The 13,402-nt window shown below is 45.1% G+C and overlaps 1 protein-coding gene across 1 annotated transcript in view; it reads right to left on the bottom strand.

Annotated features, from left to right (window-relative positions):
- Positions 1 to 280: 280 nt before the first annotated feature.
- LOC139424106 (synaptotagmin-17-like) overlaps positions 281 to 13,402 on the bottom strand; it is a 64,469-nt gene continuing 51,347 nt past the window's right edge. The window contains exon 11 of the mRNA XM_071175802.1: positions 281 to 477. Within this exon, the coding sequence (XP_071031903.1) occupies positions 281 to 477 (197 nt within the window). The remainder of the gene's footprint in view (positions 478 to 13,402) is intronic.

Raw genomic sequence — 13,402 nt, 5'->3', positions numbered from 1 at the left:
TGTCCCTCTCTCTTCTCTCTCTGTGTCCCTCTCTCTTCTCTCTCTGTGTCCTTATCTCTGGGTCTCTCTGTGTCCCTCTCTCTGTGTCCCTCTCTCGGTGTCCCTCTCTCTCTCTCTCATCCTCTAACCCCCTTTTCTCACCTCCCTGACATCAAACCCCCGACCTCTAACCTCTAACTCCTGACCCCTTTCCTACTGTGTACCTCAACACTTTGAGCTTATACCTCTCCTCCTGACCTCTAACCCCTAACTTCTAACTCCTGATCCCTCTCTAGCTCTATCATGTGACCTCCAGCGAGGCAGGTGAGACGCGGTCACACTCTGCCCGTGACCGCAGGCTGTGCCACTGTTCCACCGGAGTTCTCTGACTGGCCAACAGGTGGCGCCAGTGGGAGGTCTCAGGAGGACCCGTGGAGAACTGGCCAATCACGATCCTCCCCACAAAATCATTACTGCTCTTCATGTTGTGGCCGTACACTTGAGGGAGGGAGGAGGGGGAGAGAGGGGGAGAGAGGTGAGGAGGTAGGGGAGAGAGGAGAGAGGGGGAGAGAGGGGGAGAGAGGGGAGGAGGTAGGGGAGAGAGGAGGGAGGGGGAGAGAGGGTGAGAGAGGAGGGAGGTAGGGGAGAGAGGAGAGAGGAGAGAGGGGGAGAGAGGGGGAGAGGAGAGATGTGGTTTAGTTGCATATACAGTTTGAAAGAAATCTGCTTGTATGAGACATTATCCTACACATCATCCTCAGAAAGACATTATCCTACACATCATCCTCAGAAAGACATGATCCTACACATCATCCTCAGAAAGACATTATCCTACACATCATCCTCAGAAAGACATGATCCTACACATCATCCTCAGAAAGACATGATCCTATACATCATCCTCAGAAAGACATTATCCTACACATCATCCTCAGAAAGACATTATCCTACACATCATCCTCAGAAAGACATTATCCTACACATCATCCTCAGAAAGACATGATCCTACACATCATCCTCAGAAAGACATGATCCTACACATCATCCTCAGAAAGACATTATCCTACACATCATACTCAGAAAGACATTATCCTACACATCATCCTCAGAAAGACATTATCCTACACATCATCCTCAGAAAGACATTATCCTACACATCATCCTCAGAAAGACATTATCCTACACATCATCCTCAGAAAGACATTATCCTACACATCATCCTCAGAAAGACATTATCCTACACATCATCCTCAGAAAGACATGATCCTACACATCATCCTCAGAAAGACATGATCCTACACATCATCCTCAGAAAGACATTATCCTACACATCATCCTCAGAAAGACATGATCCTACACATCATCCTCAGAAAGACATGATCCTACACATCATCCTCAGAAAGACATTATCCTACACATCATCCTCAGAAAGACATTATCCTACACATCATCCTCAGAAAGACATTATCCTACACATCATCCTCAGAAAGACATTATCCTACACATCATCCTCAGAAAGACATTATCCTACACATCATCCTCAGAAAGACATGATCCTACACATCATCCTCAGAAAGACATGATCCTACACATCATCCTCAGAAAGACATGATCCTACACATCATCCTCAGAAAGACATTATCCTACACATCATCCTCAGAAAGACATTATCCTACACATCATCCTCAGAAAGACATGATCCTACACATCATCCTCAGAAAGACATGATCCTACACATCATCCTCAGAAAGACATTATCCTACACATCATCCTCAGAAAGACATTATCCTACACATCATCCTCAGAAAGACATTATCCCACACATCATCCTCAGAAAGACATTATCCTACACATCATCCTCAGAAAGACATTATCCTACACATCATCCTCAGAAAGACATTATCCTACACATCATCCTCGGAAAGACATTATCCTACACATCATCCTCAGAAAGACATGATCCTACACATCATCCTCAGAAAGACATGATCCTACACATCATCCTCAGAAAGACATTATCCTACACATCATCCTCAGAAAGACATGATCCTACACATCATCCTCAGAAAGACATGATCCTACACATCATCCTCAGAAAGACATTATCCTACACATCATCCTCAGAAAGACATGATCCTACACATCATCCTCAGAAAGACATTATCCTACACATCATCCTCAGAAAGACATGATCCTACACATCATCCTCAGAAAGACATTATCCTACACATCATTCTCAGAAAGACATGATCCTACACATCATCCTCAGAAAGACATTATCCTACACATCATCCTCAGAAAGACATGATCCTACACATCATCCTCAGAAAGACATGATCCTACACATCATCCTCAGAAAGACATGATCCTACACATCATCCTCAGAAAGACATGATCCTACACATCATCCTCAGAAAGACATTATCCTACACATCATCCTCAGAAAGACATGATCCTACACATCATCCTCAGAAAGACATTATCCTACACATCATCCTCAGAAAGACATGATCCTCCTACACATCATCCTCAGAAAGACATTATCCTACACATCATCCTCAGAAAGACATTATCCTACACATCATCCGCAGAAAGACATTACCCTACACATCATCATCAGAAAGACATTATCCTACACATCATCCTCAGAAAGACATTATCCTACACATCATCCTCAGAAAGACATTATCCTACACATCATCCTCGGAAAGACATTATCCTACACATCATCCTCAGAAAGACATGATCCTACACATCATCCTCAGAAAGACATGATCCTACACATCATCCTCAGAAAGACATTATCCTACACATCATCCTCAGAAAGACATGATCCTACACATCATCCTCAGAAAGACATGATCCTACACATCATCCTCAGAAAGACATTATCCTACACATCATCCTCAGAAAGACATGATCCTACACATCATCCTCAGAAAGACATTATCCTACACATCATCCTCAGAAAGACATGATCCTACACATCATCCTCAGAAAGACATTATCCTACACATCATTCTCAGAAAGACATGATCCTACACATCATCCTCAGAAAGACATTATCCTACACATCATCCTCAGAAAGACATGATCCTACACATCATCCTCAGAAAGACATGATCCTACACATCATCCTCAGAAAGACATGATCCTACACATCATCCTCAGAAAGACATGATCCTACACATCATCCTCAGAAAGACATTATCCTACACATCATCCTCAGAAAGACATGATCCTACACATCATCCTCAGAAAGACATTATCCTACACATCATCCTCAGAAAGACATGATCCTCCTACACATCATCCTCAGAAAGACATTATCCTACACATCATCCTCAGAAAGACATTATCCTACACATCATCCGCAGAAAGACATTACCCTACACATCATCATCAGAAAGACATTATCCTACACATCATCCTCAGAAAGACATTATCCTACACATCATCCTCAGAAAGACATTATCCTACACATCATCCTCAGAAAGACATTATCCCACACATCATCCTCAGAAAGACATTATCCTACACATCATCCTCAGAAAGACATTATCCTACACATCATCCTCAGAAAGACATTATCCTACACATCATCCTCGGAAAGACATTATCCTACACATCATCCTCAGAAAGACATGATCCTACACATCATCCTCAGAAAGACATGATCCTACACATCATCCTCAGAAAGACATTATCCTACACATCATCCTCAGAAAGACATGATCCTACACATCATCCTCAGAAAGACATTATCCTACACATCATCCTCAGAAAGACATGATCCTACACATCATCCTCAGAAAGACATGATCCTACACATCATCCTCAGAAAGACATTATCCTACACATCATCCTCAGAAAGACATGATCCTACACATCATCCTCAGAAAGACATTATCCTACACATCATCCTCAGAAAGACATGATCCTACACATCATCCTCAGAAAGACATTATCCTACACATCATTCTCAGAAAGACATGATCCTACACATCATCCTCAGAAAGACATTATCCTACACATCATCCTCAGAAAGACATGATCCTACACATCATCCTCAGAAAGACATGATCCTACACATCATCCTCAGAAAGACATGATCCTACACATCATCCTCAGAAAGACATGATCCTACACATCATCCTCAGAAAGACATGATCCTACACATCATCCTCAGAAAGACATTATCCTACACATCATCCTCAGAAAGACATGATCCTACACATCATCCTCAGAAAGACATGATCCTACACATCATCCTCAGAAAGACATGATCCTACACATCATCCTCAGAAAGACATGATCCTACACATCATCCTCAGAAAGACATGATCCTACACATCATCCTCAGAAAGACATTATCCTACACATCATCCTCAGAAAGACATGATCCTACACATCATCCTCAGAAAGACATTATCCTACACATCATCCTCAGAAAGACATGATCCTCCTACACATCATCCTCAGAAAGACATTATCCTACACATCATCCTCAGAAAGACATTATCCTACACATCATCCGCAGAAAGACATTACCCTACACATCATCATCAGAAAGACATTATCCTACACATCATCCTCAGAAAGACATTATCCTACACATCATCCTCAGAAAGACATTATCCTACACATCATCCTCAGAAAGAGGTGAACATGTCAAAATACTACTTCTACACACACACACACACCCACACACACACACACACACACACACACACACACACACACACACACACACACACACACACACACACACACACACACACACACACACACACACAGGCACTAGCACTCTACACGTTGGTACATTGTAATATTGTTGTATGGTGGTATTATACAGGTGTACTGGTGTAATAATGTTATATGATGTACTGTTTTATCTTTTGTTTTATATGTAAAGTAAGTGCCTTAATGTGTTTGGACCCCAGGAAGAGTAGCTGCTGCCTTGACAGGAACTAATGGGGATCCATAATAAACCCCAGGAAGAGTAGCTGCTGCCTTGACAGGAACTAATGGGGCTCCATAATAAACCCCAGGAAGAGTAGCTGCTGCCTTGACAGGAACTAATGGGGATCCATAATAAACCCCAGGAAGAGTAGCTGCTGCCTTGGCAGGAACTAATGGGGATCCATAATAAACCCCAGGAAGAGTAGCTGCTGCCTTGGCAGGAAATAATGGGGATCCAAAATAAACACCAGGAAGAGTAGCTGCTGCCTTGACAGGAACTAATGGGGATCCATAATAAACCCCAGGAAGAGTAGCTGCTGCCTTGGCAGGAACTAATGGAGATCCATAATAAACCCCAGGAAGAGTAGCTGCTGCCTTGGCAGGAACTAATGGGGATCAAATAATAAACCCCAGGAAGAGTAGCTGCTGCCTTGGCAGGAACTAATGGGGATCCATAATAAACCCCAGGAAGAGTAGCTGCTGCCTTGGCAGGAACTAATGGGGATCCATAATAAACCCCAGGAAGAGTAGCTGCTGCCTTGGCAGGAACTAATGGGGATCCTTAATAAACCCCAGGAAGAGTAGCTGCTGCCTTGACAGGAACTAATGGGGATACATAATAAACACCAGGAAGAGTAGCTGCTGCCTTGACAGGAAATAATGGGGATCCAAAATAAACACCAGGAAGAGTAGCTGCTGCCTTGACAGGAACTAATGGGGATCCATAATAAACCCCAGGAAGAGTAGCTGCTGCCTTGGCAGGAACTAATGGGGATCCATAATAAACCCCAGGAAGAGTAGCTGCTGCCTTGGCAGGAACTAATGGGGATCAAATAATAAACCCCAGGAAGAGTAGCTGATGCCTTGGCAGGAACTAATGGGGATCCATAATAAACCCCAGGAAGAGTAGCTGCTGCCTTGGCAGGAACTAATGGGGATCCATAATAAACCCCAGGAAGAGTAGCTGCTGCCTTGGCAGGAACTAATGGGGATCCTTAATAAACCCCAGGAAGAGTAGCTGCTGCCTTGACAGGAACTAATGGGGATACATAATAAACCCCAGGAAGAGTAGCTGCTGCCTTGACAGGAACTAATGGGGATCCATAATAAACCCCAGGAAGAGTAGCTGCTGCCTTGGCAGGAACTAATGGGGATCCTTAATAAACCCCAGGAAGAGTAGCTGCTGCCTTGACAGGAACTAATGGGGATCCTTAATAAACCCCAGGAAGAGTAGCTGCTGCCTTGGCAGGAACTAATGGGGATCCATAATAAACCCCAGGAAGAGTAGCTGCTGCCTTGACAGGAACTAATGGGGATCCATAATAAACCCGAGGAAGAGTAGCTGCTGCCTTGGCAGGAACTAATGGGGATCCTTAATAAACCCCAGGAAGAGTAGCTGCTGCCTTGACAGGAACTAATGGGGATCCATAATAAACCCCAGGAAGAGTAGCTGCTGCCTTGACAGGAACTAATGGGGATCCATAATAAACCCCAGGAAGAGTAGCTGCTGCCTTGGCAGGAACTAATGGGGATTAATGTCATCAGGTATGCTGGTGAATATAGATTCGGGTCGCATATAGAATCGAGCACACACATACACACACACACACAGACACCACCTCCATTGGTGAGAGAGATTGCCAGACCCTCGGGGCAGACAGCGTAAGGCGTGCTGTTGCTAGGTAACAAGGTTTATCCCCGTGGAGGAGAACCACGGACCCCTTCACCTTGAGGTCCTCTCCTTGTGTACTTGCTGTCATGGATTTAAAGGCTCTGGATGGGCGGAGTCATTGGCTTGAGGGACTTTCCACCATTTTGGTTTCACCTGTCCTGTGTTTTGTTTGTCACATAAGTGCAGAGGAAGGGAAGGACAGGAGGAGAGGACAGGAGGAGAGGACAGGAGGAGAGGACAGGAGGAGGGGAAAGGAGGAGAGGACAGGAGGAGAGGACAGGAGGAGGGGAAAGGAGGAGAGGACAGGAGGAGAGGAGGAAAAGACAGGAGGAGAGGACAGGAGGAGAGGAGGTAAAGACAGGAGGAGAGGACAGGAGGAGAGGAGGAAAAGCCAGGAGGAGAGGACAGGAGGAGAGGAGGAAAAGACAGGAGGAGAGGACAGGACGAGAGGAGGAGAGGAGGAAAAGACAGGAGGAAATGACAGGAGGACTGGAGAGGACAGGACAGGGGGAGAGGAGAGGACAGGACAGGGGGAGAGGAGAGGACAGGAGGAGAGGACAGGACAGGGGGAGAGGAGAGGACAGGACAGGGGGAGAGGAGAGGACAGGACAGGGGGAGAGGACAGGACAGGGGGAGAGGACAGGAGGCCGATGTAAGACCCCTCGATTGCATTCCGAGGGGTTCCTCCCTCCCTCACTCCCTCCCTTACTTCTTAACTCCCTCCCTTACTCCTTGCCTCCCTACCTCCCCTACTCCTTCTTTCCCTCCCTCCCTTACTCCTCCCTCCCTCCCCTACTCCTTCCCTCCCTCCCTCCCTTACTCCTCCCTCCTTCCCTTACTCCTCCCTCCCTCTTACTCCTCCCCCTCCCTTACTCCTCCCTCCCCCATCCCTTACTCCTCCCTCCCTCCCATACTCCTCCCTCCCTCCCTTACTCCTCCCTTACTCCTCCCTCCTTCCCTTACTCCTCCCTCCCTCCCTCCCTTACTCCTCCCTCCTTCCCTTACTCCTCCCTCCCTCCCTTACTCCTCCCTCCCTCCCTTACCCCTCCCTTACCCCTCCCTCCCTCCCTCCCTCCCTCCCTCCCTTACTACTCCCTCCCTCCCTTACTCCTCCCTCCCTCTCTCCCTCCCTTACTCCTCCCTCCCTTACTCCTCCCTCCCTCCCTCCCTCCCTCCCTTACTCCTCCCTCCCTCTCTCCCTCCCTTACTCCTCCCTCCCTTACTCCTCCCTCCCTCCCTCCCTTCCTTACTCCTCCCTCCCTCCCTCCCTCCCTCCCTCCCTCCCTCCCTCCCTTACTCCTCCCTCCCTTACTCCTCCCTCCCTCCCCTACTCCTTCCCTCCCTCCCTCCCTCCCTGTTTGTTGTGTAGCAGGTCTCATGTATGTTTTATTGTTGGTGACTCAGACAGGGACGTAGGTGTGTTTGGAAGCAGAAAGAGGTCGCAGCGGAACACAGACAGCGGAACACAGACTGTGGAACACCGGGTGCAGAGCACAGAGCAAAGAACAACTCAGGGAACATTTACAATATATTCAACTCTGCAAAAAATCTCTCTCTCTCTCTCTCTCTCTCTCAATCTCTCTCTCTCTCTCTCTCTCTCTCTCTCTGCCCCTTTCTCAATCTCTCTCTCTCTCTCTCTCTCTCTCTCTCTCTGCCCCTTTCTCAATCTCTCTCTCTCTCTGCCCCTTTCTCAATCTCTCTCTCTCTCTCTCTCTCTCTCTCTCTCTCTCTCTCTCTCTCACTGCCCCTTTCTCAATCTCTCTCTCTCTCAATTCAATTAAGGGGCTTTATTGTCATGGGAAACATATGTTTACATTGTCAAAGCAAGTGAAATAGATAATAAACAAAAATGAATGGTAAACATGTAGAGTATCTGGTGAATCAAATGGTGCTTGTAGTGATGACGTAGGGAGCTAGCGCACAATAAGAACCACGGTAGAAATGCTGCATTCAAAACAACTGGGAACTCAGAAATCTCAGACTTCGGTGCATTCAAGACAACTCGGGGAAAAGGGTGGAGCTCCAACTGGGGAAAATAGTTTTGAAAGGTCATCCAACTCCGAATTCAAAGTCGGAAACTCAGGCATCTTGCTAGAGATCTGACTTTCCGACCTGAAGACCACTGACATTATTTGTCCTCTTTTGTGTGTGTGTGTGTGTGTGTGTGTGTGTGTTGGGTTCCCAGTTGTCTTGAAAGCGCCAAAAAACTCTGGTGTATCACAACAACAAGCATGGCGTTGCACAATTATGGAAGGACCACAGCTCGTGAAACATGTATCTTCAGTACAATTGACAGGTTTCTTTGCGGTCTCTGTCCGCTGAAGAGAGTCTAGAAAAGTGTAATGTAATTTTGGAGTTGAATGGAGATGGTTCCTCAATGTGGGAAAAACGTGAAGGGATAAAATCAGGTCTTGGAGGAGTTACTGAGTTTTTCAAGCGATATGTTTATCCTAGGCTGCCTGTCATTACATCATGATTTAGTTTTTTATTCGAAGCATTACTCTTACATTCTATAGTCAACTTACACACACTGACATGCACTACCTCATCAGCTATGTGTGACGTTTTAAAAGTATGTAGATCTGTCCATAATGAGAATGTTTTGTTGTTGACCAAAATGGCTCCTACTGTTGCCTACTACCAGGTTCTGCTCATTAAATTGTTAGGCTATTTGTTAATAAAACATGTATTTGTTCTTTTGTTAAGGGTTTTACGTTTTGATAAAGACTGCCTCTTTACCGGACTTGTGTTTGTTTATGTTTTCAACTACCCCTACCAACGATTTTAGAGTACACTGGACTTTGTGGCTGTGTTATCTAGTGGGAACCGGCTAGCGCTTCCGGTATGAGGGAGAGTTGAATGAAATATTTAGCTGGCTAATTAAATTCAAGGGCTTTATTGGCATGGGAAACATGTGTTAACATTGCCAAAGCAAGTGAGGTAGATAATATATAAAGTGAATATATAAAGTGAAATAAACAATACAAATTAACAGTAAACATCACACATACAGACGTTTCAAAACAATAAAGACATTACAGATGTCATATTATATATATATACAGTGTTTTAACAATGTACAAATGGTAAAGGACACAAGATAAAATAAATAAGCATAAATATGGGTTGTATTTACAATGGTGTGTGTTCTTCACTGGTTGCCCTTTTCTCGTGGCAACAGGTCACAAATCTTGCTGCTGTGATGTCACACTGTGGTATTTCACCCAGGAGATATGGGAGTTTATCAAAATTTGATTTGTTTTTGAATTCTTTGTCTGTGTAATCTGAGGGAAATATGTCTCTCTAATATGGTCATACATTGGGCAGGAGGTTAGGAAGTGCAGCTCAGTTTCCACCTCATTTTTTTCTGGCAGTGTGCACATAGCCTGTCTTCTCTTGAGAGCCAATAGCAAGTCTGTACATAGTCAAAGCTTTCTTAAATGTTGGGTGAGGCAAAGGCATTGTGCCACTGTGTCCTCTCTGTTTAGGGCCAAAAAGCATTCTAGTTGGCTCAGTTTTTTTGTTCAGTCTTTCCAAAGTGTCAAGTAATTTTATTTTAGTTTTCTCATGATTTGGTTGGGTCTATTTGTGTTGTTGTCCTGGGGCTCTGTGGGGTCTGTTTGTGTTTGTGTTTTTGAACAGAGCCCCAGGACCAGCTTGCTTAGGGGACTCTTCTCCAGGTTCATCTCTCTGTAGGGGATGGCTTTGTTATGGAAGGTTTGGGAATCGCTTCCTTTTAGGATGTTGTAGACCCAGCAAGATACAGGGAATCACTTCCTTTTAGGTGGTTGTAGACCCAGCAAGATACAGGGAATCACTTCCTTTTAGGTGGTTGTAGACCCAGCAAGATACAGGGAATCACTTCCTTTTAGGTGGTTGTAGACCCAGCAAGATACAGGGAATCATTTCCTTTTAGGTGGTTGTAGACTCAGCAAGATACAGGGAATCACTTCCTTTTAGGTGGTTGTAGACCCAGCAAGATACAGGGAATCACTTCCTTTTAGGATGTTGTAGACCCAGCAAGATACAGGGAATCACTTCCTTTTAGGATGTTGTAGACCCAGCAAGATACAGGGAATCAGGGTAAATAAATAACGGAAACCATCAGTCATGAATCATCGACTCTCTGAGAGGACCTGTTTAACACAACATCCTCCTACTACCTCTCTGTTTAACACAACATCCTCCTACTACCTCTCTGAGAGGACCTGTTTAACACAACATCCTCCTACTACCTCTCTGAGAGGACCTGTTTAACACAACATCCTCCTACTACCTCTCTGAGAGGACCTGTTTAACACAACATCCTCCTACTACCTCTCTGAGAGGACCTGTTTAACACAACATCCTCCTACTACCTCTCTGAGAGGACCTGTTTAACACAACATCCTCCTACTACCTCTCTGAGAGGACCTGTTTAACACAACATCCTCCTACTACCTCTCTGAGAGGACCTGTTTAACACAACATCCTCCTACTACCTCTCTGAGAGGACCTGTTTAATACAACATCCTCCTACTACCTCTCTGAGAGGACCTGTTTATCACAACATCCTCCTACTACCTCTCTGAGAGGACCTGTTTAATACAACATCCTCCTACTACCTCTCTGAGAGGACCTGTTTAACACAACATCCTCCTACTACCTCTCTGTTTAACACAACATCCTCCTACTACCTCTCTGAGAGGACCTGTTTAATACAACATCCTCCTACTACCTCTCTGAGAGGACCTGTTTAACACAACATTCTCCTACTACCTCTCTGTTTAACACAACATCCTCCTACTGCCTCTCTGAGAGGACCTGTTTAACACAACATCCTCCTACTACCTCTCTGAGAGGACCTGTTTAACACAACATCCTCCTACTACCTCTCTGAGAGGACCTGTTTAACACAACATCCTCCTACTACCTCTCTGAGAGGACCTGTTTATCACAACATCCTCCTACTACCTCTCTGAGAGGACCTGCTTAACACAACATCCTCCTACTACCTCTCTGAGAGGACTTGTTTAACACAACATCCTCCTACTACCTCTCTGAGAGGACCTGTTTAACACAACATCCTCCTACTACCTCTCTGAGAGGACCTGTTTAATACAACATCCTCCTACTACCTCTCTGAGAGGACCTGTTTAACACAACATCCTCCTACTACCTCTCTGAGAGGACCTGTTTAACACAACATCCTCCTACTACCTCTCTGTTTAATACAACATCCTCCTACTACCTCTCTGAGAGGACCTGTTTAACACAACATCCTCCTACTACCTCTCTGTTTAACACAACATCCTCCTACTACCTCTCTGAGAGGACCTGTTTAATACAACATCCTCCTACTACCTCTCTGAGAGGACCTGTTTAACACAACATCCTCCTACTACCTCTCTGAGAGGACCTGTTTAACACAACATTCTCCTACTACCTCTCTGTTTAACACAACATCCTCCTACTACCTCTCTGAGAGGACCTGTTTAACACAACATTCTCCTACTACCTCTCTGAGAGGACCTGTTTAACACAACATCCTCCTACTACCTCTCTGAGAGGACCTGTTTAACACAACATCCTCCTACTACCTCTCTGAGAGGACCTGTTTAACACAACATCCTCCTACTACCTCTCTGAGAGGACCTGTTTAACACAACATCCTCCTACTACCTCTCTGTTTAACACAACATCCTCCTACTACCTCTCTGAGAGGACCTGTTTATCACAACATCCTCCTACTACCTCTCTGAGAGGACCTGTTTAATACAACATCCTCCTACTACCTCTCTGAGAGGACCTGTTTAACACAACATCCTCCTACTACCTCTCTGTTTAACACAACATCCTCCTACTACCTCTCTGAGAGGACCTGTTTAACACAACATCCTCCTACTACCTCTCTGTTTAACACAACATCCTCCTACTACCTCTCTGAGAGGACCTGTTTAACACAACATCCTCCTACTACCTCTCTGAGAGGACCTGTTTAACACAACATCCTCCTACTACCTCTCTGTGAAGACCTGTTTAACACAACATCCTCCTACTACCTCTCTGAGAGGACCTGTTTAACACAACATCCTCCTACTACCTCTCTGTTTAACACAACATCCTCCTACTACCTCTCTGAGAGGACCTGTTTAACACAACATCCTCCTACTACCTCTCTGAGAGGACCTGTTTAACACAACATCCTCCTACTACCTCTCTGTGAGGACCTGTTTAACACAACATCCTCCTACTACCTCTCTGAGAGGACCTGTTTAACACAACATCATCCTACTACCTCTCTGAGAGGACCTGTTTAACACAACATCCTCCTACTACCTCTCTGAGAGGACCTGTTTAATACAACATCCTCCTACTACCTCTCTGTTTAACACAACATCCTCCTACTACCTCTCTTAGAGGACCTGTTTAACACAACATCCTCCTACTACCTCTCTGTGAGGACCTGTTTAACACAACATCCTCCTACTACCTCTCTGAGAGGACCTGTTTAACACAACATCCTCCTACTACCTCTCTGAGAGGACCTGTTTATCACAACATCCTCCTACTACCTCTCTGTTTAACACAACATCCTCCTACTACCTCTCTGAGAGGACCTGTTTAACACAACATCCTCCTACTACCTCTCTGAGAGGACCTGTTTAACACAACATCCTCCTACTACCTCTCTGTGAGGACCTGTTTAACACAACATCCTCCTACTACCTCTCTGAGAGGACCTGTTTAACACAACATCCTCCTACTACCTCTCTGAGAGGACCTGTTTAACACAACATCCTCCTACTA

This window comes from Oncorhynchus clarkii, chromosome 13, assembly GCF_045791955.1.
Source record: "Oncorhynchus clarkii lewisi isolate Uvic-CL-2024 chromosome 13, UVic_Ocla_1.0, whole genome shotgun sequence".
Classification (NCBI taxonomy): Eukaryota; Metazoa; Chordata; class Actinopteri; order Salmoniformes; family Salmonidae; genus Oncorhynchus; species Oncorhynchus clarkii.
Note: the sequence above shows the minus strand (reverse complement) of the source record. Positions and strands in the feature narration are given on the sequence as shown.